The sequence below is a fragment of the Marmota flaviventris genome, chromosome 4 (assembly GCF_047511675.1).
Source record: "Marmota flaviventris isolate mMarFla1 chromosome 4, mMarFla1.hap1, whole genome shotgun sequence".
Lineage (NCBI taxonomy): Eukaryota > Metazoa > Chordata > Mammalia > Rodentia > Sciuridae > Marmota > Marmota flaviventris.
In genome coordinates, this window is record NC_092501.1 from 141,147,530 (window position 1) to 141,174,138 (window position 26,609).

At 46.0% G+C, this 26,609-nt stretch overlaps 1 protein-coding gene across 1 annotated transcript; it reads right to left on the reverse strand.

Annotated features, from left to right (window-relative positions):
- Nucleotides 1-363: 363 nt before the first annotated feature.
- On the reverse strand, nucleotides 364-26,180 carry Alox5ap (arachidonate 5-lipoxygenase activating protein). Its single transcript, XM_027928854.2, has 5 exons — nucleotides 26,043-26,180; nucleotides 19,066-19,165; nucleotides 10,607-10,677; nucleotides 6,821-6,902; nucleotides 364-793 (listed from the first exon to the last, which is right to left on the reverse strand). Exons 1-5 carry the CDS (start codon nucleotides 26,110-26,112, stop codon nucleotides 631-633), a joined length of 486 nt encoding a protein of 161 aa, XP_027784655.1. The 5' UTR covers nucleotides 26,113-26,180; the 3' UTR covers nucleotides 364-630.
- Nucleotides 26,181-26,609: the final 429 nt, after the last annotated feature.

Consider the following 26,609-nt stretch of genomic DNA (forward strand, 5'->3'; position numbering starts at 1 on the left):
AATATGCATCTTTTATTAAATACAACCAGCAATTTATGAACTCACCCACCCATTATTGTTTTGTCCAGCCACTATTTGGAGGCACCTGGCATCATCTTAGGCTCTCACAGGGGAATTATAACACATTTTTAAACTGCATAATACTGTAAGTATTGGGCACGATGCTAGCATAAAAAGATGCCAACCTAATCCATACAGGGTGTTTGTGGTGGCAGGTACTTTATCAATAGAAGACTCTTTAGGAGGCCTATCTTTCTATAATCTGGGTAGTGTCTCTTTTATTATCATCATTTATGTTGAAGAAAACAAACTAGGAGTTCCTCTATAAAGATACACCCCCCATAAATGAGCCATCAGCCTAAAACTTGTCCATGCATTTTATTTCAGGAAAACATGTATCTGGTCACAAGACATCTGAATGACAATCTGGGGGCCACGCTACCGGCAAGGGGCAGAGCTGACTCGAAATTCTTTTCTTCCCGGAAAAGCAAGGTTAACTGAAGCTTCAAAACCCAGATGGCCATTAGATTTACAGCTATGTAGAGGGGAGCAGAATCCTTTAGAGGGCTGAGTTATGAGGCCTTCTAGGTATTGATTAGATGAGAGCAGCAGCCCATATTCAGCAGAGAGTTAGGGAATGAGAAGCAGAGGGGAGATGGTGGTGGTTATGGTCTTTATGTAGTTTTCAAAGTCACTTCCGAAAAAGAGGATGAGGTAATAGTTGAGTATACCAGCCAGGGACATGAGGAGCAGGAACAGGATGATGCGCTTCCCAAATATGTAGCCAGGGGTGCTGAAAAGAAGAGAGGAGAAAAAAGTATAGACACAGCCCAAGTGACACCCATTTCCCAAAAGCATGTCATCGTTTTCAGACTCGTGGGGTCTGAATTATAGCTCCTTTGGCTCCGCAGTGCTCCCATTTACCCATTTCCTTTATACAAAGGGTGGAAGTGTCCTGGATGTTATTAGTCGTTGAACACATTTCAAAGCCAAGGTGAAGGAGCCCAGACCTCAAAACCCATCATCATTAGAGCTCAGTGGCGCCGGCTTCTCTGCACTCTCCCATGTCCTTAATGCCAGCCCCTTGACAGCGGGAGGGTGGCGGGTCCTGCTGGTTGGCAGGCAATCTCACCAAGGGTTAGGAACACCATCAACTCATTAAAACCCTCTCTACATGGGCCCCTCTCCAGGAGGGTCTATAAGACCCATGCTGGGGCTAGTGGCCGTGTGTATGATGCAGGACTGTGTTAGGAGTCATGTTTTAAATGAGCCTGCAAAGCCGGTGGAATCTCAAAGGTGCTTCGGCATCTGAGAGTTCCATCTCTTCCCCTGAAGAATGATTCATGTTTGCATTAATGAGAGCTGAGCACCCCCCTACCCCGTGGGAAACAGGACCTTACTATTTTGAGTGGAGGAAGAGGGACTTTTTAATACATTCAAATCTTTCTCTCAAAGGCTCAAAATCCTAAGCTGCTTAGGCAGATCATCAGCTGGGTCAGGAGGCATTTCCCCAGTGAGAGGTAACCACCTAATTGCAGGCAGAGGCTGCCCTTGAGGCCTCTCTCCTGACGGCCGTGTCTGGGCCCATCTGCATGGAGCTAGCATCTCTGGAAAGTCCTGTCAAGTGGACTTGTTAGCAAAGACCCTGGCAAGGGGCATCCTCTGGTAATCAGGAACACTCACAGAGACCAGCCCACTTGCCTAATGGATGAGTTAATGCCTCTACAACCTGTTTCTTGCCGGACTCAGAGAAAGAAAGCAGAATTTGGCCACCCCAAAGGTTCATAGTATAACTCAGAATTTTCCTACAGCAAAAGTTTGGAAGTCACTCAGCAGTTAAGTGTCCACCTCTTTGTTACTCAAAGTGTGGTCCGTGGACCAGCAGCAGCAACTTCTGCCTGTCAGAAATGGAAAATGGCAGGTACCTGTCAGACCCAGGGAATCCAAAGCTGCACTTCCACAAACTCCCTGTACAACTCAAGGACACGTAAGGATTTGAAAAGCACCACTGGCCTGTGCCACCCCTGTTCCTGGCCAGCTTTGTTCTTGTCTCCTTAGGTCCCTGTTCACAGTCCTGCTCAGGAAGTGGGGGCATCCAACTCCTTACCAGGGAGCAAAATTGGTCCCAAATGAAAGTATTGTGGCCGAATTGTGTCACCATCAAATTGTGTCACCAATAAATGTTAAGACTGAAGTCTTAACCCCCAGTACCTGAGAATCTGACTCTGTTCAGTGGCAGGGTCTTTCTTTACTAATATTTTAATTGAAAAATAATAATTGTGTCTACTTGTGGGGTACGATGTGATGTTTTGCTCTATGTATACCTGGTAGAAAGATCTACTCAAGCTAATTAACATATCCGCCACCTCACCAACTTTCCTTTTGTGTGTGTGTGTGTGTGTGTGTGTTGAGGTTGTTAAGAATCTATTCTTAGCAATTTTGAAATGCACAATACATTATTATTAACTGTGATTGCTGTACAATACAACAGATGAGTAAAAACTTCTTCCTCCAGTCTAACTGAAACTTCATACCCTTTGATCAACAACTCACCTTTCCCCAGCCCTCCCAGAGATAGCATCTGTAAAGAGGCAATGAGATAGAATGAGGTCGTACGGGTGAGCCCTAATCTGTGCAGACTGCTGTTCCTACAAGAAGAGGAGAGTAGCACACAGACAGGTACAAAAGGAAAAACATGCACACTGGGAGAAGATGGCCATCTACAAGCCAGGGAGAGAGGCTTTAGAGAAAGCAAAGCTGCCCGCACCTTGACCTTGCACTTCCAGCCTCTAGGACGGTGAGACAGTACATTTCTGTTATTTAAGCCACCCGGTCTGCAGTGTTTTGTTACGGCAGCTCCAGGGAACCAAGACAGGGAGCCACCTGCTAGCGCTGGTAAAGGAAGGAGAAGAAAATAAAAGGAGTCAACACAAGGGATATTTTTAACTAGAGAATAAAGGGTTCTGAGAAATTAAATTGTGACAAGTCAAATACTGTCCTGGCTCTGATCTATCTAGCACAGGAATGAGGCCACCATATGCTCATTCCAGAAGCAAGAAAAAGTGATTTGCTGACTCATTTTGTGTTTGAGCTAAAAACGCAGTGAAAGGTGAAATAAGGGTGTTCTTGACTTTAGGTAAAATTTGTTCAAAGTTCTCAAGACACGAGCTCCTGTGGGAGCCAGGATCAGGGTACTATCACTAGTCCCAGGCAGAGTGTGGAAGGCAACCGCTCAGTCCAGGGCTCCATCACCTTCAGAGCTCAGTGAAGAGGGGCCCAGTCCTGGGAGGTGGGCACGGCGTGCAGAGGTGGGAGCTTAGGCAGACCACCCAAGGAAGCCTAAAATGACACAGAGGGCAGAAGTGGCTGCTGGGGGTCTAGGCAGTGGCCACGCAGCCCTTGAAGAACCCAGATCTCTCTTTCATTGTTTCTAAAAGTTGATACATAATTCTCTCTAAATGTATGGAGAAAGTAAGAATTAAATTATTAAGCATCTGTTGGAGTCAGGTGTTTTATATCCTTGTCATTTAATTCTCATGACCACTCTGAAAATGTGTTGTTAACCTATTTTCCTACTGGTGAAACCAAGAGCAGAGAAGTTGAGTGATTTGCCTCAGATCACACAGCCAGGAAAAGGTAGAGTAGGGACTGAAACCTGCCTGTCCGAGGCTGCAGTCCTGCTTTTTGTACCATAGTGACTTCCTGGAGACTCCTTCAGACTTTGGAGGCTGGGATTTGGTTTTAGTTTCGAAACAAATCGGCCCACCTCGAGTGGCATGAAGCTTACATGGAAATATAAAAGAGGTATTATGCTAAACAATTTCCATCTGGACTGTGCTGGCAATCTCTAGGATAAGGTGGGAGATACATGGCAGGGTGTCCTACCCACCCACTGGACCAAGAATGAGACCAGAACTCTACAGTGGACAGGGCCAAAGCAACTTCTGGGAAGGAGCAAGAGAAGACCTGGAGCCCAAAAGAGAAGATTCTCATGAGCTGGATCCTCCCAGATTGGTGAGGCCAAGAGCAAAGGAGTTCCCAAGAGCACCAGGACACAATATGTCTGTAGAGTCGAACACAGCCCACAGGACAGATGGGGACTTGGGTGGAGGTGGGTCCTAAACTGAAGAGGATATTAGCAACTAATTTCTAGAGAGTAGAATTGAAAATCCTCTTGGACTTAACCATAGAGACCCTTGGTCACGCGTCTACCTCAGGCTATATTTTGGTCTAGAGTAGGACTACGCCTTTCTTCTAGTATCTATCACTTCTATCGATGACTGCTGCTCAGAACTGAGTTAAGGATTCTGGAACCAGGTTTGGTCTCAGCAAGAAAGAGCCCTAACGGTGGGAAAGTAAATTAGTATAGCCATTAGGGAAAACATAATGGAAGCTCTTCAGAAAATTAGAAATAGAACTACCAGATGACCCAGGAATCCCACTATTGGGTATGAATCCAAAGAACTGACACTGTTATGACACAGACACCTCTGTACTCATATGTTTATTGCAGCACTATTCACAACTACCAAGATATGGAATCAGCCTAAGGGTCCATCAACAGATGAATGGATAAAGGGAAGGGGGTATGTGTGCACACAGAGTATTATTCAGCCACAAAAAAGAATTTGCAGCAACATAAATGGAACTGGAGAGCACTATGCTTAGTAAAATACAGGCACAGAAAGATGACTATCAAATGTTCGCACTTTCATGTGGAAGTTAAAACAACCTCAAAGAAGTAGAGAATAGAATAGCAGTTACCAGATCCTGGGAAGAATTTGGGAGAGATGGGGTGGAGAGAGGATATTTAATAGGTACAGAAGAACCACTGGAAAGGAGGAATAGTCCTAATATTCTACCACACAGGGGGAAAGCTATGGCTGACAAAAATTAATTAAACCTCTCAAAGTAGCTAGTAAGAGAGGATTTTGAATGTTTCCCAAACAAAGAAATGATGAATATTTGAGGTGATGGATATGCCAATTACCCAATGATCATTACACTTTGTGTACATGTATTAAAAATCACACTGTATTCTATAAATATGTACAACGAATATGCATCCATTAAAAATAAAAATATTTTTAAAAGAAGGGAAATAAAAGAAGGAAGGGAGGGAGTAAGGGAGGAGAGATGAAATAGCTCATTTCTGTAAGTCCTGAGACTTGGGAGGCTGAGGCAGGAGGACTGCAAGTTCAAAGCCAACCTCAACAACTTAGCAAGGCTGTAAGCAACTTAGTCTCAATATTTAAAAAAAAAATTAAGGACTGTGGATGTATGTATCTCAGTGGTAAAGTGTCCCTGGGTTCAATCCCCAGTACAAAGAAAGAAAGAGAGAGAGAGAAAGAAAGAGAGAGAGAGACACTATCACACATCAGTGGTGCCCACCATGGCTACAGGGGAGGTGAAGAGGGCTTAGAACATGCACCCCCTGGGAGGGCATTAAAATGGGATTATTTTACCACCATCTCATGAGAGACACCCCAGGGGACATTTGTATTTCCGTGAAGTCCAGAGAAACCGAATATTTTAAGATTGACTGTGATTCCATATCCTACCATTTATCTTCACCAATATCTATACATGGCCTAAGAGTGATCAGTGAACACCACCTTTAATATTAAAAGGGCCTGTGGGTAGCTGAACAGATGTCATGCCTCACAGATTGCCCCGGAATTAAAGCAGCCATCGTATTTCAATCAAGTGGTGTCAGAAGATCAGTAACTGAAGGGGTGGGGGGACTGGGCTGCATAGGGAACCAGCCCAGGAGAGGGGAGCCTTTCACATCCTTGCTGGACAGCCTGCCCCCCTCCACTGGTAACAGCAGGTAACCATCTGGGGAAAGGCCTGATAGATGCTTTCTTGGATGAAAGAGAATGAAAGGTATCATTTAAGACAGTGTTGAAGAAAAAGAGGGTAGTGGAGCTGGGGTTGAGAGGAGGAATGAGAACACCTCCCCACAGCGGGGAGAGTGGGGGAGAAGGGCCACAGAATGGTGGACACGTCCTCCTGGCTACAGCCCAGCTCACCATCAACCCCCTCAAGGCACGGAGCTTCCCAGGTGACCAGCCTCCCCCTATGTAGCACTTTCAGCTGCCAAAGTCCCCGGATGTCACTCTACTGTCACCACTGAAGGATGCCTGTCTAAAGGGACAGCCCGCAACCCAACCACTAGAGAAGGGTGCTATTGTAACAGGAGGGAAGTAAAGTACGAGGAGGACAGGGAGGACTGAGAGCGGCACAGTAAGTGGCAGGCTCTGGGAGACCTCCAGACTTCCAGGAACTCCTGCCTCTAAGAACTGGTGTCAAACTGTGACCCAAAATGCCTTGTCGTCACTATCAGAGCTTATTGTATCCAGGTTTCCCAATCTGGGTGACCTGGAAGTATAGGGCTGCTTTGGGGCTTCCTTTCTGGAAGCTTCTGTAAACAATGCAATGGTGCCTCTATCCACAATCTCCTTGCTGGGATTCCCTGCATCTTATGTTCTTAGCATCTTTTGTGCTGGTCTCCAAAAGATCTGGGAACTTACCATAAGGGGAAAACTTTAGATTCATTTCTCTAGACCAGCAATGAACTGTTTCACACAAAGGAGGCCTGGAAAGCCAGACAGAAAAATTCATCCCAGTCCCAGACCCGGAAGGGTGGGAAAGCACCCTGGGTCAATGCAACACCAGGCAGAGGAATGTTCAATGGGGAAACCAGATGAGTCTGTGCCTTCAGAGCCCTCAAAATGCAGGGAGACCCAGATGTGAGATCTTAGTCACTGCTCAAAAGCATGAATCCCTTCATGGTTCTTCAACAGTCCCAGTGACCTACCTCTGAGTCCTCTCCCCCAGGTAGCCGACAAAGTACTTCTGCCTCACGAACAGGTACATTAGTCCAGCGAAGGAAGCAGGAACTGAGTGGAGATGGGGAGACACCTGCGTCAGTTTCACCATCACCCAAACATGCACTGTTAGCACAACAGCAATACAGACATCACCGGCAACACTGGTCACAATGTCCAGTGGAGGCCACAAGTTCCAGTGGTGGAGGTTGGTATGGACTTCAGGCTGGGAGAAACTTGAGAATTTAAACAACAGCAGTATCGCCTCACACCAGCCCCCACGGGGTCTGTGTGGATTCCTACAGAATGTTTGCCTATCCACCATTGGATGTGAACCCTTTGGATATAACTGGGATCAACATGCCTACTTCTAGATGTGGAAAATTGGACTCGGGTGGTCAAAGGGGCTTGTATAAGGCTGGCAGCTGGTAAAGAGAGAGGAGAAGGACTTGACCCCCAAGCCCAGACCTGAGGTTGCTTCTCTTGAAAGCACATCTTTCCCACCCCCCAACCCCCAACCGGGGTTCCCAGCAGCACAATGCTTAACCTCTCCTGGAAAATTGCTCCTGATGATCTCTAGGAAAGAAGATTCCCTTTCCATTCTAGCCCCTTGGGAAACAGCCACAAGCAGCACCCCAATAACCCCACAGAGTGCTGAACTTGGGGTGGGGAGTTGGAAACCCAGCTCCACTAGGACTAATTTATCCGGTACATGCGTTGAACATGTTCTACATGTGGACCAAAAGCTGATTATAGCTTTCCCACCTCTGAGGAATTAATGTGAGAGTGAAATGCGGCCATTGATATAAAAATGATTTGGAAATCTAAGCACTATTCAAATGACAAATTAACTGCCATCAATGAGCACTTTTTACATGCCAAGCATCTCCAGGCATTCTGGAAACTTGGATTCCAACCCTCCCAGCCACCTGCTGGTAAGAACCACTTCATTGTCACTATACAACAGAAGAGGAAATTTAGGTTCAGACCAAAAGATCTGTGAGGACAGCTGCCTTTTGCTAGATCACTCTGTGCCTAGAATAGTGACTGGCACATATAATAGGCATTCAAAATATATTTTTCAAATGAATGAAAAAAAAAAGTCAGGCAAGTAATCTCAGAGGTGGAATTTCAAACCAGGTCCTCTAATTTCAAGCATCACCACCAGCAGCACCACTGATAATAACATCTACTATAGCTGGATACAGTGATGCACACCTGTAATCCCGGCCACTGGGGAAGCTGAGCAAGAGGATCACAAGTTTAAGGCCAGCCTCAGCAACGTAGCGAGACCCTGTCTCAGAATTCTAAAAAGTGCTGAGGATGTCACTCAGTGATAAAGTGCCCCTGGGTTCTATCCCCAGTACAAAAAATAATGAATAATAATAACATTTACTGAATTTCCATTGTTAAAGTGAACCATACAAAAGTGCCATTTGTGGGTCATAAAAAGTCAGGTATTGGAAGGTTTTATTTTTTTTTTCAGTTTTTTTAGTTGTAGATGGACACAATGCTCCTACCTATTTATTTTTCTGTGCTGAGGATCAAATCCAGTGCATCACACATGCCAGGCAAGCGCTCCACCACTGAGCCACAACCCCAGCCCTGGTCTAGGCAGTTATAAGGCTCAATCTGGCATACGCCAAGCACTGTGTCAGGGGCCTTATGCAAATCATCTCCTTTCCTCATCACAGGTATGCAATAGGTGGACCATGGTCCTGTTTGACAATGAGGAGTCTGAGGCATAGAGAAGCAGAGTTACAGCCTGGGTCACACACCAGCAATGAACATCCTTGGATTTGCTTCCAATCTGTCACTCCCCAACATCCAATTCTTTCCACCACTCTACCTGCCTTACAAAACATAATTGTTATGTTTTGTAAGACAGATAATACAATTGGAACACAAAAGAACTGTTATTCTCTGGAAGTCAGGAGATTGCCACCATCCATGATTTGCTTTGGACCAAGTTTTCCCACCTGGATGGCTGGGTTTTCATTTACTGACCCATTTCCCTTTTGATGGGAACTCAATTGAACATGAGAATAGAAATCAGGAGTGGAAAGGCTCTGTACCCATTGCCCTGCTCCAGGGAATGGCAGGGGCCTCCCGTGGGAACCTGAACCACACAAAGGTGACAAATCTGGGATCTAAAATTCTGAGGTTTCAGCAAGCCACTCGTCCCTCTGGGGCTTGGACTCCTGCTCTGGAAAGTGAGGGGTTTGGATCAGAATAATCTCTAGGGTTTTTTTCAGCTAAAAAATTCCATACTGTACTTTATTCATAAGAAATGACAATTATCCACCAGGGATGACTGATGGTTTCTAGTCCTGGAAATGCCAATGTTTGTTTTGACAGGAGATGCATATTTCCAGGCTCTGAAAAGTCTTCAAACTCCCTTTGTGTTTACCTAGCTAGCACTACTGTAGATTCATCTCGATCAAGTATCATTTAGGACATAAAAGGAATCATAACTCCTAGTATAAGCATAGTTTGACTTGATTTTTCAGGTAATGCCAGACATGTTTCTTACTTCACTCCAGATAGAAAATAAAACATATGTGTTGAGCTTACTGGCGGCCTTCCAGGCCCAGGAGGTACACAGGGTCCCTTAAGTGGCTTCCACTGTCTATCCCACCCCTCCATCCGGCATGGCGTGTCTCACTCTTGTCAATAATGCATCTGTTCACCTACTTTTCTATGTCCATCTTGACAATCAGTAATGAGCTTCACCACCATCCCTGTTTTATTTATCCCTATACATTCAGGGGGTATAGTGTAAATTCAGTGTGTACTTATTATACAAATAAAAAAAAAGTAAGAAGATACTTGTGAATTTAGAACTGAAAAACCTGAGCTCTGATTCACTCTGTGTGGCTCAGAGTTGAGAAACCCCAAACAAATGACTTAACTCCTGTGCCAAAGTGTCTGCAAAGGTAATAGGGGGAAAAAAAAAAAATATATATATATATATATATATATATATATATATATATATATATATATATATATATATATATATATATATTCTATATGCTTTATAAGTTGTGGAGAGTGTGATAAGAATTAAATAGTTCCCTAGAGGATTGCTTGTGGCCTTTCTGCATGGGCCCTGCTGAGCCACAAAAGCCAACCTCCTTCACACCCAGCTACCACCAGACGTATGCCAGTCATGGTCAAATCTCTCTGGTGCTAAAATTCCAAAGAGGAACCCCCCCCCCAAAAAAAAAAAAAAAAAAAAAAGACTGGTTTCCAATTTAACTTTAAATCAATTCTGGGAGTTGATCTGTTCTCCCAACTTGCTGAAGTCAAGACTGTGGGCTGCTGATAACCCAAGGTAGGCTGAGGTCCTGGAATCCAGCCCAGGGCTCTGTGGACACATGCCCAGAGGAGGGCCACTATGCAGGGAGCTTATTAGCAGAAGAGCCAAGTAACAGCAGTCCCAGAATAGATCCCTCCGGCGCTCTCATTTATAATGCCCTTGTATCTGAGCTAACACTGTTTAAGGATTCTGAGTCACATTTAGCCTTAAACCACCCTTGTCAGCGCCGCTGCTCTCAAGCAGCCGCCAGGGAGCTAGCATTAGCAATGCATTATCACACGCGCTGCGCAGGCGCGGAGCGAGCCTGGAACAGAACCTCCCAAGGGCTCTCGCCTCTCCAGAGCTTGGAGGGTCGGAGCTGGAGGTCAGGCAAAATCTTTTCAACAAAACGGCCGCCCTTTGAACCTCTGAGAGATGCACATTATAGAAAGAGAACACAACAAAGGGAAGTTACCTTGGCTGCAAAGTAGCCCTGCACTCCAGAGCACCACCAGGAAAGTGGGGTAGGCGTCTACACAGTTCTGGCTGTGGAATAAACAAGGAGGAAAGAAATCAGGAAATGCGTTACTGCGATGTGGTCTGAAAATTACCTGAAACCTCAAGCTAATAATCACCACCATGCAAGGAGCGCAAACGCCTCTCCTTCCACTTACATCTATCCAGCAAGACGTGGCCGCCAGCCACCGAGCCGGCCACGGACCGCGGGGTGAAGCCAACACACGTTCAGAATCCATTAACTCCCTTCCTACAGCGAGCCGATCTGAGATTTGGTGTCTTGATGTATTCGCTTTGGCAGGGTTCCTGTTCCATGTGCTTCTTGGAATTGAAAAGTGAGCAAAGCAGACAGCAGGGTGTGGTCATGAGCAGGTGGGGGTGTCAGGAGAGGAAAACCCACCTGAGCTGACCTCCATGTCAGACTCACAGATCAGCCCCTGTCTGCAGCCCAGGCTGAGCAGGAAAGGAGATTTCCAAGCAGTAAAGAAACCAGGTTCCCATCACAAGAGCCGATGCAAAAAAAGCTAGCTTGCTAATGGCTTGGCTGTGTGCTGGGCACAATCCTTGCTGCCTTGGGGTCGGGGACATCACTGTACACCAGGCACAGAGCTGATGTTTTATGGCCTTCGCCTCCTTTAAACTCACCATACGCCTGTGAGTACACAGGACATCTGCATGAGTTTCCTCTGGCTTCTGTAACAAGTGGCCACAAACTTGGTGGCTTAAACAAGGCAAAATCATTTTTTTCTCAGGTCTGGAGGTCACAAGTCTGAAATGGATCTCCCTGGAATAAAGGCAAGGGTTCAGCAGGGCTGTGTTCTCTCTGGAGCTCGAGCCGTTTCCTTGCCTTTCAAGATACCTGGCATTCCCCCTCTCAGCGCTCCTTCCAACCTCAAAGCCAGTGACGGCTGCTGGAGTCTTTCTGATGTTTTCTGGGGAGGTATACAGAGCCAGACAGGGTTTTGTGGGTTTTTTTTTTTTTAATCATATGGTTGTTCTTTTCAGTGCTAGGGATCAACCCCAGGGCTTGGAGCAAGCCAAACAAAGCATTCTATCCCTGAGCTACAACCCCCAGTCCAAGCCTTTCTGATACAAATCACTTCTTCCTTCCCCATTTTAAAGGACCCTAGTGATGACATTGAGTCCTACTTAGATATTCAAAACAATCTCTTTATTTCAAGTTCAACTTGTTAGCATGAAACTACATATTTACAAGTTCCTTGGATTAGATCATGGACATTTTTCGGCCTGCCACTACTATCCTCATGTTTCAGATGAGAAACTGAGGCTCTTAGACCAGGGTCTCGCAGCCTGGGGGCAGGGGGCAAAGCCAGGATTCACACCTAGTCATTCTGTCTCCAAAGCCAGGCCTGTTAATAATTGGACTATACTAAATTAAATAGGAGGTGTCCTTATGAGGAGTCTGCAGTCTAGATCAGGACAAGAGATAAGCAGTAATTGGAAGGGCACTCGACTAGGACAGTCCTCATCCTAACTTAAACCAGCTATTCACCCCTGGCAAAGCAATCTGTCTAGACTTAGTCTCCTTATCTGTAAAACTAAGAGACAAAAAAACTAAGAGACTCCACTGACATTCTGGAGTCAAAGTCCTGAACCAGCAGTATTGACATACCCCAAAAGCTTGTTGGAAATACAAATTTTTGTGCCCACCTCAAACCCACAGAATTTAAAACTCAGAGGAAGAGACTCCGCCACCTGTTTTAACAAGCCTTCTAGGTGATTCTGATGCATGCTGAAGTTTGGGAACCATGGGTGAGTGGAAGGCAAAATATATAGGCACAAGCAAAAGTGTAGTTTCTAAACCGCTGTTCTAACTGCTAGGGTCCCGCACCTCAGTGTACATGAGAACTCTGGTGCTAAGGTTAGAATATGGGGAGTGTCCTCCAAAGGCCCATATGTGTGTCAGCTTTTCATCACTGTGACCAAGATACCGAATAAGTATGACTGATAAGAGGAAAAGTTTATTTTGGGCTCATGGTTTTCAGAGGTCTCAGTCTATGGTCAGCTGACTTTATGGCTCTGGGCCCAAGGTGAGGCAGGACATCATGGTGGAAAGACATGGCCGAGAAGCACTGATATGCTCATGAGAACCAGGAAGCAGAGAGAGCAAGCGAGGTGCCAGGGCAAAATGTAAACCCCAAATGCATGCCCTTGGCAACCTACTTCCTCCAGCCACACCCTACCAGCTTATCGTTAGCACGTGGTACAGTGGTCCGTTCAATCCACTGGTGGGGTTACAGCTCTTACAATCTAACCATTTCCCCTCTTGCATTAACACACTCCATATCCCAACCATAACAGCATGTTAAAGGCTTGGTCCCCAGAGTGGCACTATTAGAAAGTACTATGGACCTATAGGAGATGGGGCCTAGTGGTAGGTCCTTAGGTCATTGAGGTGTGCTCTGGAAAGGGACTATGGGATGCCACTGTCTTCTTTATACCTCCTGGCTTGAGATGTGGACACTCACTGACGTGTTCCTGTCAAGATATGTTGCCCTCACCAGAGGCCCAAGCCAAAGAGCCACCAGATCTTGAACTCAAACCTTAGAACCGTGAGCCAAAATAAACCTTTCTTAACTTCATAAGTATCCTGTGTCTAGTATTTCACTACAGTGATACAAAGATGACTAATACATCTGAAATGGGCATTCTTTGATCCAACACTGCAGCGACCTCACAGAGATCAGGTTGTCTTTGCCTGATCACAGGAAATTTCAGGCCCCTCCGATGGTCAAAAGAGCCTTCTCTAGGCTGGGGTTGTGGCTCAGTGGTAGACTGCTCACCTAGCAGGCATGGGGCACTGGGTTCGATCATCAGCACCACATAAAAATAAAAATAAAGATATTGTGTCCACCTAAAATTAAAAAATAAATATTAAAAAAAAGAGTCTTTTCTAGACAAGTCAGTAAATGTGATAGGGGAGAAATCCATGTATCCTGTCCTGGGAGACATACACAATCAAAGCTAGGCACAGGGCAAGAAGAGGAGGCCCCTGCTGGCTTTGCTAGCTGCTCTGGACCCTAGAACTTTCATGAATCTAGTGAACCAGTTACTCCAGAGAGCAGGAGGCCCTTGCAAATCGTCATTGGGGGATGACATACTCAGCAAATAAATAGGCCCAACATTATAAATGCAGCAGCCACTGAGTACCAACCTCACTTCTATTCTTACACATTTTTAGAGGCACAAAAATTACAGCCTCAGGACTGAGAAAATGTGATTCATTTCCAAGCTCAAGAAAACGAGAAGGAAAAAAATTTCTTTTTCAGTTGGTTGAAAAATGCTATGTCTAACAGGAAATAATTTCTGATGGTCTTATAGTTTAAAAATATACTAATACCAAAAATTTCCCCTGCTTATTTCTCATTCCCATGTCTCTTGGGGGTTTTGTTTTGGTTTTAAGTAGTTTTGTCTGGTAATGACAAAATAAAAAAAAAAAATCTTTAATCGTCCAGGAATCTTCTGATTAGAAGAGAACTGGTCAGTGATTCAACATCGGATCAATCCTTCAATCGTTCCTTCCTATTATTTTATATTATTACCTTGGTTCCTAATAAAAACATAGTCGGTCTGGAATTGAATGAAGCTCTCTGAACTGTCAGAGAATGGTCTCTTTCTTGGGATTTCCAGGATATTCTCAGATCTTGCCTCTTGCTCTAGTGCAAACCAGTCCCTCTCCCCATCCAGAATTTCCAGTCCACCTTCCATTCTAAGCTCCAAGCACACATACCCCTTCGTGAGAGGGGGCTGCTGCCAGGCTGAACTCAAGGACCGTTGGTCACCTTGCCGTGGAGTCTCATGGCTACTTGCGAGGTTCACAGGACCTGGATCCAATTTCAGAGCTGCCGCTTACTGGATGTGTGGATGCGGGTGCATTTCCTAGTCTCATGAAGCCTCGATTTGTTCATATAAGGGGTGAAGGAAGACATTAGTCATTATCCCCCCAAACAGTTGAGAATAAAATGAGATAAAGCTCTGCACGCTCACAGGAAATGTTCAGTAAGTGGTGACTATTACCGCTCCAGCGTCTTCCTTCTTCACCCAGTGGGAATGTCTTTTCCTACTGACACATGATTATTATTCTGGATTTCTTTTGAGGAGTTTTGTGCCATTTCGTTCTGCAAAACAGAACTGACAAACCCATTTTGATATCCATTTTTAGATATCTAAATAGGAGCTTCTGGGCAGCTCTGGCAATAATTCACTGAGCTACGTTCAATTTGGCACCCTGCACTCTCGCTGCTTCTACAGAAAAAAGGACTTGTACTATTTTCCCTTTATTTTTCTCCACCTCTGGGAATATAATAGAGAAAAACTTTAATGTTTCACTAGTTGGCTTGGGTTGATTGAAAATAAGGAAAGATGCACTGTGGCATAAGCCTGTAATCCCAGGGGCTCAGGAGGCTGAGGCAGGAGGACTGTGAGTTCAAAACTAGCCTCTTCAAAAGCGAGGCACTAAGCAACTCAGTGAGATCCTGTCTCTAAATAAAATACAAAATAAGGCTGGGGATGTGACTCAGTGGTCAAGTGCCCCTGGCTTCAATCTCCGGTACCAAATAAAACAATAAAATCATGAAAAGGAGTTAATAATAATACCAATACTAATCAATGGGATTATTATAAATGTATGACCTTCAAATAATTGTTCTAATTTCCACTACTTGAAAGTGACTTTACAGTGGATGCCAAGAGATGGACAGAATAAGTGATATTAGGGTGGCACTTCCCAAAATGATCTGCAAAAAATATCTGGGAGAGGAGGTAGCATTTATGGAGAACCAAGAATTAAAGTACTGCTTGGTATATTATGGGTTCTCAAAAGTCTGGTGTTCTGATTTAGATGTGAGGTGTCCCTCCGAAAGCTCACATGTGGGACAATGCAAGAAGGTTCAGAGGAGAAATGACTGGGTTGCGAGAGTCTTAATCCAATCAGTGAAGTAATCCCCTGACAGGGATTAACTGAGTGGTAACTGAAGTGGTGGGGTGTGGCTGGAGGAGGTGGGAACTGGCCGTGGCTTTGGAGTATATATTTATATCTGACAAGTGGAGACTCCCTCTTTCTGCTTCCAGATAATCATGTGAGCTGGTTCCCTCTGCCATACTCTTTCGCCATAATGTTCTGCCTCACCTGGGGCCCTGAGGAATGAAGCCAGCCTCCTGTGGACTAAGATCACTGACACCATGAGCCCTCAAATAAACCTTTCCTCCTCTACAATTGTGCTGGTCGGGTGTTTCAGTCACAGTGGTGGAAAAGTTGATTAAAACATCTGCCCATAAAGAACTTTTCCCTGCAACACATGTTAATGACTTATGAACTTGGAATCCATAGAACACATTTCAGGAAAGTACACATCTCCAAAGACCCATCCCCTGTACTCACCTCAACTCACCTCAGTCACAGGGAGAAACTCTAGATTTTGTTTAGCTAACTAGGATTTGTCTCCAAAAACCAAACCTTGACCAAGGCTGTACTAGCTGTGCTCATCCTCTGGGAACAGCGCATAGAACTACATTTGGACTGTGTGAACAGAGAGTCAAGGTTCACCTCCTTTTAGTTCTGAAACCCTGACTCAGCACTGCCCTAGTGGGAGATGGGTGGTGGGACAGGTCATTAATCGAGGCCAAGTCTGTGCTGATACACTACGCTGCCTGGGATGTCTGTTAATGCACCAACCCAGAATATTGAGCAATCCGTATCTGTCAACAGTCATATTTTATGCTGAAAAACATAATCCACCAGTATCATTTATCCTTTATGCTATTTCCCCCTCATAGCCAGGATCTTTAAACAATTATGATTCTGGACCCCAACAACCAAAAGTTGTGATCATACAACCTTATGATAGGTACATTTATGTATAAATTATGTATGGCACAGGTGCCACTGTCAATCTGTGTATTCAAAATGGGTAAAGTTTCATTTCTTATGTTTTAGATAGCAAGATTAAATTAAATCTTCCTGCACCCCCATGAATCATCTTGTACCCCATTTTGGTGCTTTCAGAGACACCCCACACACACACACCAAATGCAATTGCTAGGAATGACTTTCTATTAGGACCACATATAATCAATCTCCTTCCCAGGAGTCTCAGTGCAGGCCAGCAGCAGGGGTACCTCTAGTTAGTGCTTGAACCTGCTGCATGGATCTCTGGCCCCTTCTTGCGATCCACACAGGCACACATGTACTGCTGTCGGGCCAGGGAGGAAGTGGTCTTTGTAGAAGAACCACAGCTATGTCTGAGCAACCTTTATCTTACAGAAAGTTCTCTTCCCCACCCCCTGACTTCCTACCTCTCCCTCTCCACATGATCTCTCCTCTCCCCTCGTTCGTTCTTCTTCCCCTCTCATGGAGGCTAACTGGTAAAAACACAGGGGTTTTGAGAACTGGGCTGCAGCACCCACATGGTGAGGATCCCAAGCAGCAGCAATTACCCGCCACCGTCCTCTTTCACCTTCTTCCCCCTGGAACCTAAGTGATTGCAGAACTTCCAAACCACGTTCTCCAGCAACACAGCACAACCCAGCCAAACTGCACTTCTGCAATTTGGAGACTGACAACCAACAAGTCCAGGTGTAAGCTACACTGGTGTCTTCAAAACAGAGCTATTTCACTCCTGAGGTGGGGTAGGGTGAGGCCCCATCCTCTCCGTTTCTTGTGCATGGCCAGCAAAATGGAAACTTAACTTCTAAGAAGGTACGGTGAGATTCCACCATAACTTCTCCCAAATGGAGGAGCTAAATACTCCAGTGAACCCCGTGTACCTGGCAGGAATGTAGTCTTCTGGATGCAAAGAACCTGCTCTTTCCACACTGGTGGAAAGAATTCTTGGAATCCGAGGTGTTTGGAGCCCATCCCTAATCAGAGGCCTTCTTTGTGCCTCTTGTGCATGATGTTCTGAGCGCTGACTCGCCACACCGCCCCCACAGCAAGTGGGCCCAAAGACTGATGGCAGCTGTGTATTCTCCCTGCCCTCCCTCAAATGGGTCTACCATGTCTTTTAAATGACATCCTTAATCTTCTTAAATTGATTCTGAGAATTAATGCACCCAAGGTCCAGATGCTAAAGTAGAAATCTCCTTGTGGGTACTTCAGCAAAGGATTTCCTTGAGATCACTGACAGAGTGATCCTGGTCATGCTTGCTACGGAAGTGGGATGGAGAGGGAGAGGTCCGGGGGTACACTGCAGAGGCAGTGTAAGTACTCCAGAGTGACCCCAAAAGGCCAAGGGCCCAGAGAGGGTGAAGGTCAAAAATCAGCCCATGACCACCCCGCCAATATATCTAGGAGAGGTCCAGACAAGATATACAACAATCCAGAAGTTAAGGGAAAAGTGAAGCCAATGATTAGAAACTTGCTAAGAGGAAGACTCCCCTCGTCCTTCCCCCATGACCATGCCTCACGGGAAGAATAAACAAATCTAGATGACTTAGAGGACTCAAGAGAAGTCCTGAGGACGGTGATGCAGTACCCTCCAAACCCCTTGGAGTCACTTTAACCCACAGAAAGCTGACCCTTAGCGGGACCCTCCCTCCAGCCCACAGAGCCAGCAGGGAGCCCAGGGCCTCCTGCCCCTTCCCCGTGAATCTGTGTCCCTGAGTTTGCCTGGGCTACTCTTGTCATTCTAGACATACTGTATTCCGTGCCGTGACTCCCCTTTGGAAGGAGTTCTGGGGACATGGAAGTCACCTCTGGGCTGGAACTGAAGGCCAGCTCTCTAGTTAGCTCCCGAGCATGCAGCCTTCCCTTCTGCCAGGCCTCAGAAGCCTGGAGAGGCAGGCTGGGACACCCCCGCTGATCCTCTATTTAAATACACTCCCCATGAAGGTAACGCCATCTTTGAATAACTAACTGTCCTTTGGGATTTGCATCCCAAATAGAGCACACCCCTCTTCCTTTAGCTGTTCTCCTGTTTTCAAACAGCTGTTTTATTCATAAGTAAAGACAGAGAGGGGGGGGTCACACAACGGCGTATGCCCCATTCTTTCTGTCCTTGTGCTGGTGGCTCAGAGGGACCCAGAGTTATGAAACTTACTGGCGTCACCTCCAGACTGTCACCCGGGACAGCCAGGGCGGTAAGTGGAGGTTGCTGCCCCTGTGCATGGCCTGTTGCTCCGGAGCTGGCTGATGAGTCAAGGCTGGTTTTCACCATGGCACCTCCAACCAACCCACAGGAAATTGGTCAACTCCCCTGACTGAGGGACTGCCACAGATGCTTCTGGAGCTGCCGAGATCACACCTCCCCCAGCTCCTCCTGTCCCCACTTCCTTTCTTCTGACACTAGCCCAGGTTGGCCCAGGCAGATATGTGGTCTTGAGGGTGGTCTTCACTCCCTTAAGGAAGCCCCCAGGCCCACATCCTCACTGTTAGTCAGCAGCATCAGGGTTTAGACTCACTTGGCAGTGTAGACCCGCTCAAAGGCGAGTGTTCCCGTCCTCTGGAAGCTCCGCCCATTCTGCATCTTGCTTTCATGCTCCACCTTGTGGGCAAAGAATCCTGCCAGAGGGAAAGGTTTGGATTGGTCATGTTCAGGAATATGTTATTTCACTGTTTTACTAGAACATCAAAGTGCTTCTTTGACTCGATCTCCAAATAGCCCTAAATGTCCTTCATCAAATGTCATTGCAAAAAGTGTGTTCAGCAGATGATCTCTCCTGATGACTGCATTTGGTTTGAAGGATGTGATAGCAAGCAAGACACAGACCTACTGTAGGGCTGTAATGTTCTAAAGAAATAGACAAAGGAGAAATAAAACTAAAGAGTGATTCATGTCAAAATGAGATTGAGTGAGTACACAGCCTTAACAAACATCAAAGGAGGCAGCTTTGGGTCACGAAGGATTCCTAAAAGCAATAACACCTAAGATGAAATCTGAAGAACAAGTAGGAATTAACCAAGCAGATGGAGGGAGCGGGGAATGAGGGAGACGATCACTCTACTCCAGCAGAATAGACATGCAAAGGTCCAGAGGCAAGCACTGTCTGTGGTTCCATATGTTCAGCTTAAGATGGGGGAGGGAAGAGGGCTGGGGAGCAGGACACAGTAGAACAAGGTCAAAGGGGTAGACAGCGAATTGTTCTTCCACTGACATAAATCTGTTATCATTTGTCATGAGCCAGACATTTGCATCCAAGAACAAAGCAGACAAACAGCCTCGGTGTAGAGAGCTTATGCTCTGGCAAGGACACTGGAGGAGGAGACAGGTTCATACACACTGAACAAGATGCACAAACTAAAACTATACAGTGCACTGAGCTACGGACAAAAGAGGAAGAAGAGCCTGCTAAAGGGCCATCGAGGGGCCCAATAGGATGCAGAGAGTGAGGCTCAATGAGAAAGAGAGACTGAGCCAGGGCTTGACAAGGTGATCATCAACAAGTGTCCTGTGGGTTTAGCAGAGTGGCCTTGGCCTTGCAGAGCTGTAGGAAAAGACTTGGAACCTAGCTCCCTTTGACAGCAACAGGAGTTACGGAGTGCAGGAATGGTGTGATCAGAAAGCCACTCTCTCTTTAAGTGTGGAAGGTTCTTTTTGAGGGGTCAGACCCAGGATGGAGGTTGGACAAGATAGGATCTGACCAGGGTGACAGCTGTGGACATGTAGGAAATGCTGAGGGACAGACTCCTGCAGGCACGACTGGATTGGATGGTGGGGGATGGAGGTCTCTCCCCCTCCTGTTCTACATCTGAACTATCTCAAGGGTGAAAAAGAGGAAGATGTGGCTGGGTCCTTTTCACCACCTTCATGTCAGCCTCCTCAGAAAGATATGACAGGAGCATCTTATCAGCCATGTGGGTAAACAAAGGCCTATGGTAAGTTTCTTTTTGGCAAAAAAAAAAAAAAAAAAAAAAACACATCCTTTCTGTAGGAGTGTGCCCAATTTGAGCTACCTGTAGGCTGGCGTGCACCCTGGGGGATCCGCCACACTCCAGGCATCCTGGGAGGCACCTGACATTATTCCCTTCCTGAGCCTCTCACCAGCTGGTGAAGTGGGTAGTACCGTCCCCACTCTGTAAACACAGACACCGGTGCTCGGGGAGGTCAGGGAGGTTGGGAATTGGAATCCAGCTGAGCGCATGAGGGAGGACATCTCTCTCCTCTTGCTGTGCCATGAAGCGCCCTGCAGGATTCCATCAGCCGCACAGGGTGCAATAAACCTGTCCATTCTGAATGTCCCCGCTTAGCACACAGTACTACAGAACATTCTGTCACTTTCTTTCCAGAATTCAAGATTTTACCCGAACATGTAAACAGGGCTGGTGTTCAGACACCCAGAGGTTATTTCTCCGCCAGCAGGACAACTTGGCTATACTCCTCTAGGTCCAGCCTCTGTCTTCGTCTCCTTGCTCAGAGAGAAACAATCCCTTCCTTTCTTCCAAGTTTTCTCCCTCCTCCTGTGAACTTGACCCCAGTCCTGCCACCCTTTCAGGGCTTTGTTCTGTCGCTGTTTCCACACTCCGGGACCCTCAGTGTTTGGTTGTTTTCTCCTTCTCTTCACCCTACAAACACCCGCAGATCTTTCCTAGTCATAACACAAAACACAAGCAAGTCCATCTCCCTCCGATATTCTATTAGGGTCTACCTCTCCCTCCTCTAAGCTGCCCTTAGAAGCACTGGCTGCCTCAGTACCCATTTGCCCCCCAACCCCTTGTAATCTTCCAGTATGTGCCAGAAACCAGGCATACAAAGACCAATGATCCTGGCTAGCTGCTAACATTAAACTAAAACCAGGAGAGAGAGAGAGAGAGAGAGAGAGAGAGAGAGAGAGAGACTGGCACACACAGGGAGGGCTGCAGAGAGCACAACAGGACCCCTGACGCCCCGCCTGTCATCTCGTCTCACAGGACACATCCACAACCACCTGTGGAAGGTCTTAACAACCCTACTTCTCAGATGAGGAAACTGAGGGCCAGAGAAGGGAAATGAGCTTCTGAAAAACACATAAAAAGATCTTGAGATTTTAGCTAACTACCAAATGATTTGGAGTCAGCAGGGTGGTTGATACGAGTTCTCAAGTGAATAGTTTCAATGTAGATGATTTTAATGGGCTGGGTCTCTCAATCTCAGGTGTCTCAGTTTCCTTGCTCAGAAGACTACCGGCATTCTAGAAAGAACACAGGAAGCAAGAGGTAACCCAATGGCCTGGAACTCTGAAAACCAAGCCATTTGAGAAATAAGACATTACAGAAGGGACATGGCAGCTCACACTGTAACACAGAAGCAGAAGTCAGAGTCTAAGGGTTTCCAGACAGAAGGACAGAAGACACAGGGAGCAGGTTTCAGCTCAGCATAAGAAAGAACTTCCTGAGCATCTTGCGGCAACATACTAGTGCCAGTGTCTGCTCACTAGATGTTTTAAGTTTGAATCCCAGTTTGACCCCTGTGGCTCTGGGACCTGCAACCAAAATGAGCTAACTTCTCCATGCCTCCCTTTGCTTATCTGTGAAATAGGAATGAATTATAGTAAATATTTCATAAGGTGAAAGGATAGAATGAGATAATACTATGCACAGCAAAAAGCACTGGACTTGACACAAAGGAAGCTCTCCGTAGGCCTAATAATAGGAAGGGCAAGCTCAGTGGGCTGAGTTTTCCATTGCTGGAATGTTCAGGGAGGAGCAGATGCAGGTGATGTGAAGACTCTTACATTGAGGAAACTCGAATCTCTGCCTTTTCTAGATCCCATCAGACCCCAGGGTGGATGGCCAAGCCTTCCAATATGGCACCCGTGAGGTCCCTTGTGAGTATGTGCTGGGGTGGGACTATCAGGGAACCATGGCAGCTCAACTCTCCTCCCTACAATGCTCACAGACTTCATCCTGCAGGGCCAGCATATCACCCTTCTTGGCTTCAGAGCAAGACTAAACCTGAAGGAGGCTGCCTCTTCTGGAGGAGAGAGAAGGAGGCTGACTCTTCCCATCTTCTCCTGCAGCCAGAAGGGCTATGGAAACAGCTTTGCTCCTGCTGAAGGTCATCCTTCCTCTTTGTCCTCTGCCATCGTCATGCGGGGCTCAGTGCCCTCCTGGAGACCTCCTCTCAGCTCACCTCCTTCTCCCAGTCTCATTAGTTTGGACTCCTTTGAAAATGACTTTCTCCAAAAACAGGTGCTCCTCTACTTACAATGAGGTTACTTCAATAAATTCATCATCAGATGAAGATAATTGAAGTAAAAAATGCATTGAATCCTCCAAACCTGCTTGCCATCACAGCTTAGCCTAGCCCATCTTAAACATGCTCAGTGGCTCGGTAGCCTCACACTAAGCTTATTTTATAATACTATTGAGTATTGCATACTCTAAGTGAAAAAACAGAATGGTTGTATGGACATACTTTTGCACCATGATAAAGTTAAAAAAAAATTGTAAGAGGAACCACCCTTAAGTTGGGGACTTTCTCTGTTTTCCCCAGGTTTGCCTTGTCTCAAAGTCGTTGGCACCAGGACAGGAGAGAGTGGAAACTCTCTGCCTGTTATTCATAGAAAATGCATCTATCTATACTTCTATACTCCCTGGGAAACCAGGTTTTGATAATTCTTGTCTAGGTGTATTTTAAACTTGCTTTGTTCTGCCAAATCTGCATTCTGCAGATCAAAACTGGAAGACAGCCACAAGTTCAAAGATCTTGATGACTAAAGAACATTTGAAGGCAGAGCAGGAAGTTGCACCAGGCGGGCTGGGCTCTGCCCACCCTCAGATAATCAGGCTCACAGAGTGTACCAAGAATATGGAGCCAATGCCGTCATGGACACATGCGTATGGTACCTCGTTGTCTTGGGACACAAACAGAATGGGCAGTGCCTGGTAACAACATGGAAATATTTTGCAAAACTAATAGGAAGGGTTCAGAATAACATTTGGGGGTGAGGGGAGCACAGTTTTTGCATATTTTTTTTGAATTCTCAGAGATAGGTTTATGGTTGCAACATTGAGGTTAATTAGAATTGCAAAGAGACCCTTGGACATGCATCTGAACCTTCACATTTACCTGAAAAATTCAGTTAAAAATAAGTAGAGGTGTTATCTTCCAGCTTATTTGAATTTTTCTTTTTAAAATGTTTTTATAGTTACACATAATAGTGGGGTTCATTTTGGCCTAATTATACATGCACGTAATATAATTTGCTCCATTTCAGTCCAGCACTGAATTTTTCTTGTTACCCCTGAACAGACAGAGTCAGCAAAAAGTCCTCACAGATGATTTCTTCTAGGGATTTCAGGTCCCTCCCTAAAAGAAGAGCATGACTTACCCTAAGCCACTGAGAGGTGCCCAAGGGGCCCTTCTGGGGCTTCACCAGAGCAACAGAAACTTCCTTCCCTTGGATGAGAGCTGGTTCCCAGGGGACTGGGGAGGGACAGGGCAGTGATGTGCCGACCATGCCAGACTCTGGTCATGTGTTTGCCCAACATGAACGTCTTCAGTCCCAAAATATAGGTCCGTGCCAGTGCATATTTGTACCTCCCTGATCAGGAAACCTCCACCACTCCCAGGAAATTGTGTTCCCGAGGCCACTGTGTTTTGTTCTTATATATCTTACCCAATCTGGGAACAGCCTTTAGATTGTGGTTGTGAAGACTCTCCCCAGTTGTGCTACAAAAGAAGACTTGATCCCATCTGCCAAAAATAATCAGAAATCTTACCACCCACCTCAAGTCTTCCTGGGGTTTGTGAGGTTACTATGGAAAAGCCCAGGACCCACTGGACAGAGAGTAGGGCCGAGTTCCCGGACTTCTCGGTTAGTAGGGGTGAAGACACTGTTCTTACAACAGAGAGCCTTGCAGCTTCCCCTGACTCAGCTCTGAACTGAGAGGGAGCAGGTGAGAGTGAACTTGAACTTCCCAGCTGAGTCTATCCCCAACTGCTTAGGAAGGTGAAAGGCTTTGTCATCTCCGGTCTACTGATGCCTGTCAGTCATACTGAAATGGATGTAGGGGGGAAGAACCAGAGGGGAGACCCTACCCAGAACCGAGCTAGTGCTGCTCACCCACCCATGCAACCTTTGCAGAGCCTGGAGGGGCTGCTGCAGGCTTCCTGCTTGCTGTCTTTTCCTTTCCTTTCCTTAACCGCAGGAGCCAGAGCCATCTTGCTCACTGCCATATCCCAGGTATCCAGTCTCCTGCCTGGTGCACGGCAAAGCCTCTGAAAGTGTGTGCAGGCTGAATATTTATCAATCCATCCTCAATTTATAAGGCCAAGGAAACCCTCTATAAAATAGAAATGGCCTGAGGAAGCAGCAATCTCAAGAAGCCACTTGCTCCCTCTCTAAGCTAAAACTTGATTGTGTGTGATTCAGTATGAAAATTGGGGGGTCCAAAAGGTGCAAAATAAAAAAATACTTGGAGTATGCAAAGTTGAGCCCCTCTGATATTGGAAGCTGAGGGGAAGCCTTGTTCTGTACCCAGAAGGCAAAATCACCAGCATTTGTCCATGTTCAAGATGGGGACAAAGATGAGGAGCAATTCAATACTTCAAGTTCCAAAGAGTGACCGTGCATAAACAGCCAGTAATTGCCGTTAAGCCAGAGCAGATGCCCTTAGTAATTACCCTCCAGTTTTCTCTTGTCTTAATAAACTGTAAAACACAAAGCCACTGGAGAACCTTGTAGAAATACTCAGAGGCAGTCCTAGGTGAGAACTCAAAGGAGGCAGCTCTGCGCAGTCCCGCCTCTTTCAGATCTGGTACACCTGCTTGGTTTTTTTTCTTCACCTGACAGCAAGGCTAATTAAAATGCAAATTCCAAATAAGAAAATGTTTCCTCTTTCTCTCTCCCAGTATGTAAATATGAAAAATACTTCAAAACTCATACATTGCTAGACAAAAAGAAAGTGCTACAAAAAAAAAAAATGTTTCTTCAAAAGAAAGAAAAAAATTTCAGAAGTAAAATAATATGGTGATTTCCCCCTTACACTTCCCAAACTCACTTTTTTTTTCTCTTCTTTAATTCTTTTTTTTTTCTCCTTATTTTAGCCTACAGATGACATGTAACTTGAGTTGCACTGCAGGTACATTAATGAAGCCCCGCGTATCTCGTGTCCCTTTCTAGGCTGCTTGCCTTCAACCTCCTCCCTGGCTGAATTAATGAATAGCTAAAAGGCTGATTTCAGATGCTGGAGTGAGGGGTTGTGCATGAGCCCCTCAACTTTGCTGCCTTTGCTCGGAAACCATGATTTATTCTCTCACCAATAAAGTGAGAGAAAGACCAGGAGGAAGAAAATCTCAAATTCACCCAAAAATACACACCCCTGTATACATCCAGAGAAATGAGAGATGAGGAAAAGAGTGTTTGCATTCACACACACACACACACACACACACACACACAGAGTAAGCCTGACTTGCCCCAACTCTGCTCTTCCCTGAGTGAGGGGCTTCCCTTACCATTCTGGATCACGCTGATCAGGGTGACGATGGCCAGCAGGACAACATTGCCCACGGTTTCTTGATCCATGCTTGCTTGGGGCTGTGAAGAGGGAACTGGTTTAGCTCCAGCGCTGCAGCCTGCTCTGAGCAGGAAGGGGAAGTGTGGGCCTGTGCTGTCTTTCCTCATTAGACATTCTGAAGGTCCCCAGCACAGTGTCTTCTTCTTTCTTCTTCTTTTTTTTAATTAGCCACCAAAGCATCCAGGCTCTGAGTCCGTGTGACCTGCCTGCCAGGAGGAGCAGGGCTTGGAGGAGAAGCAGACAGGGCTGGCCCACTCGCCTGCACTGCCTTGTCATGGGAGGTCCCCCTGAGAGTCTCCAGAATCAGCCCAGGAACCCAGCCCCTGACCAGTGCAAGCCCCATGAAGGAACCAGAGATCTCCAAAAGACTGTCATCTCTGATGTTGGCAACGAGAAAGAAGAGAAGGTAAATGGAAAAAAAAAAAAAAAAAGAACTTCTATGTATATAGCACCAGGAAGACCTGTGTCCTGAGGACTTACTGCCTTTGTTCCTTGAATTCCTGGG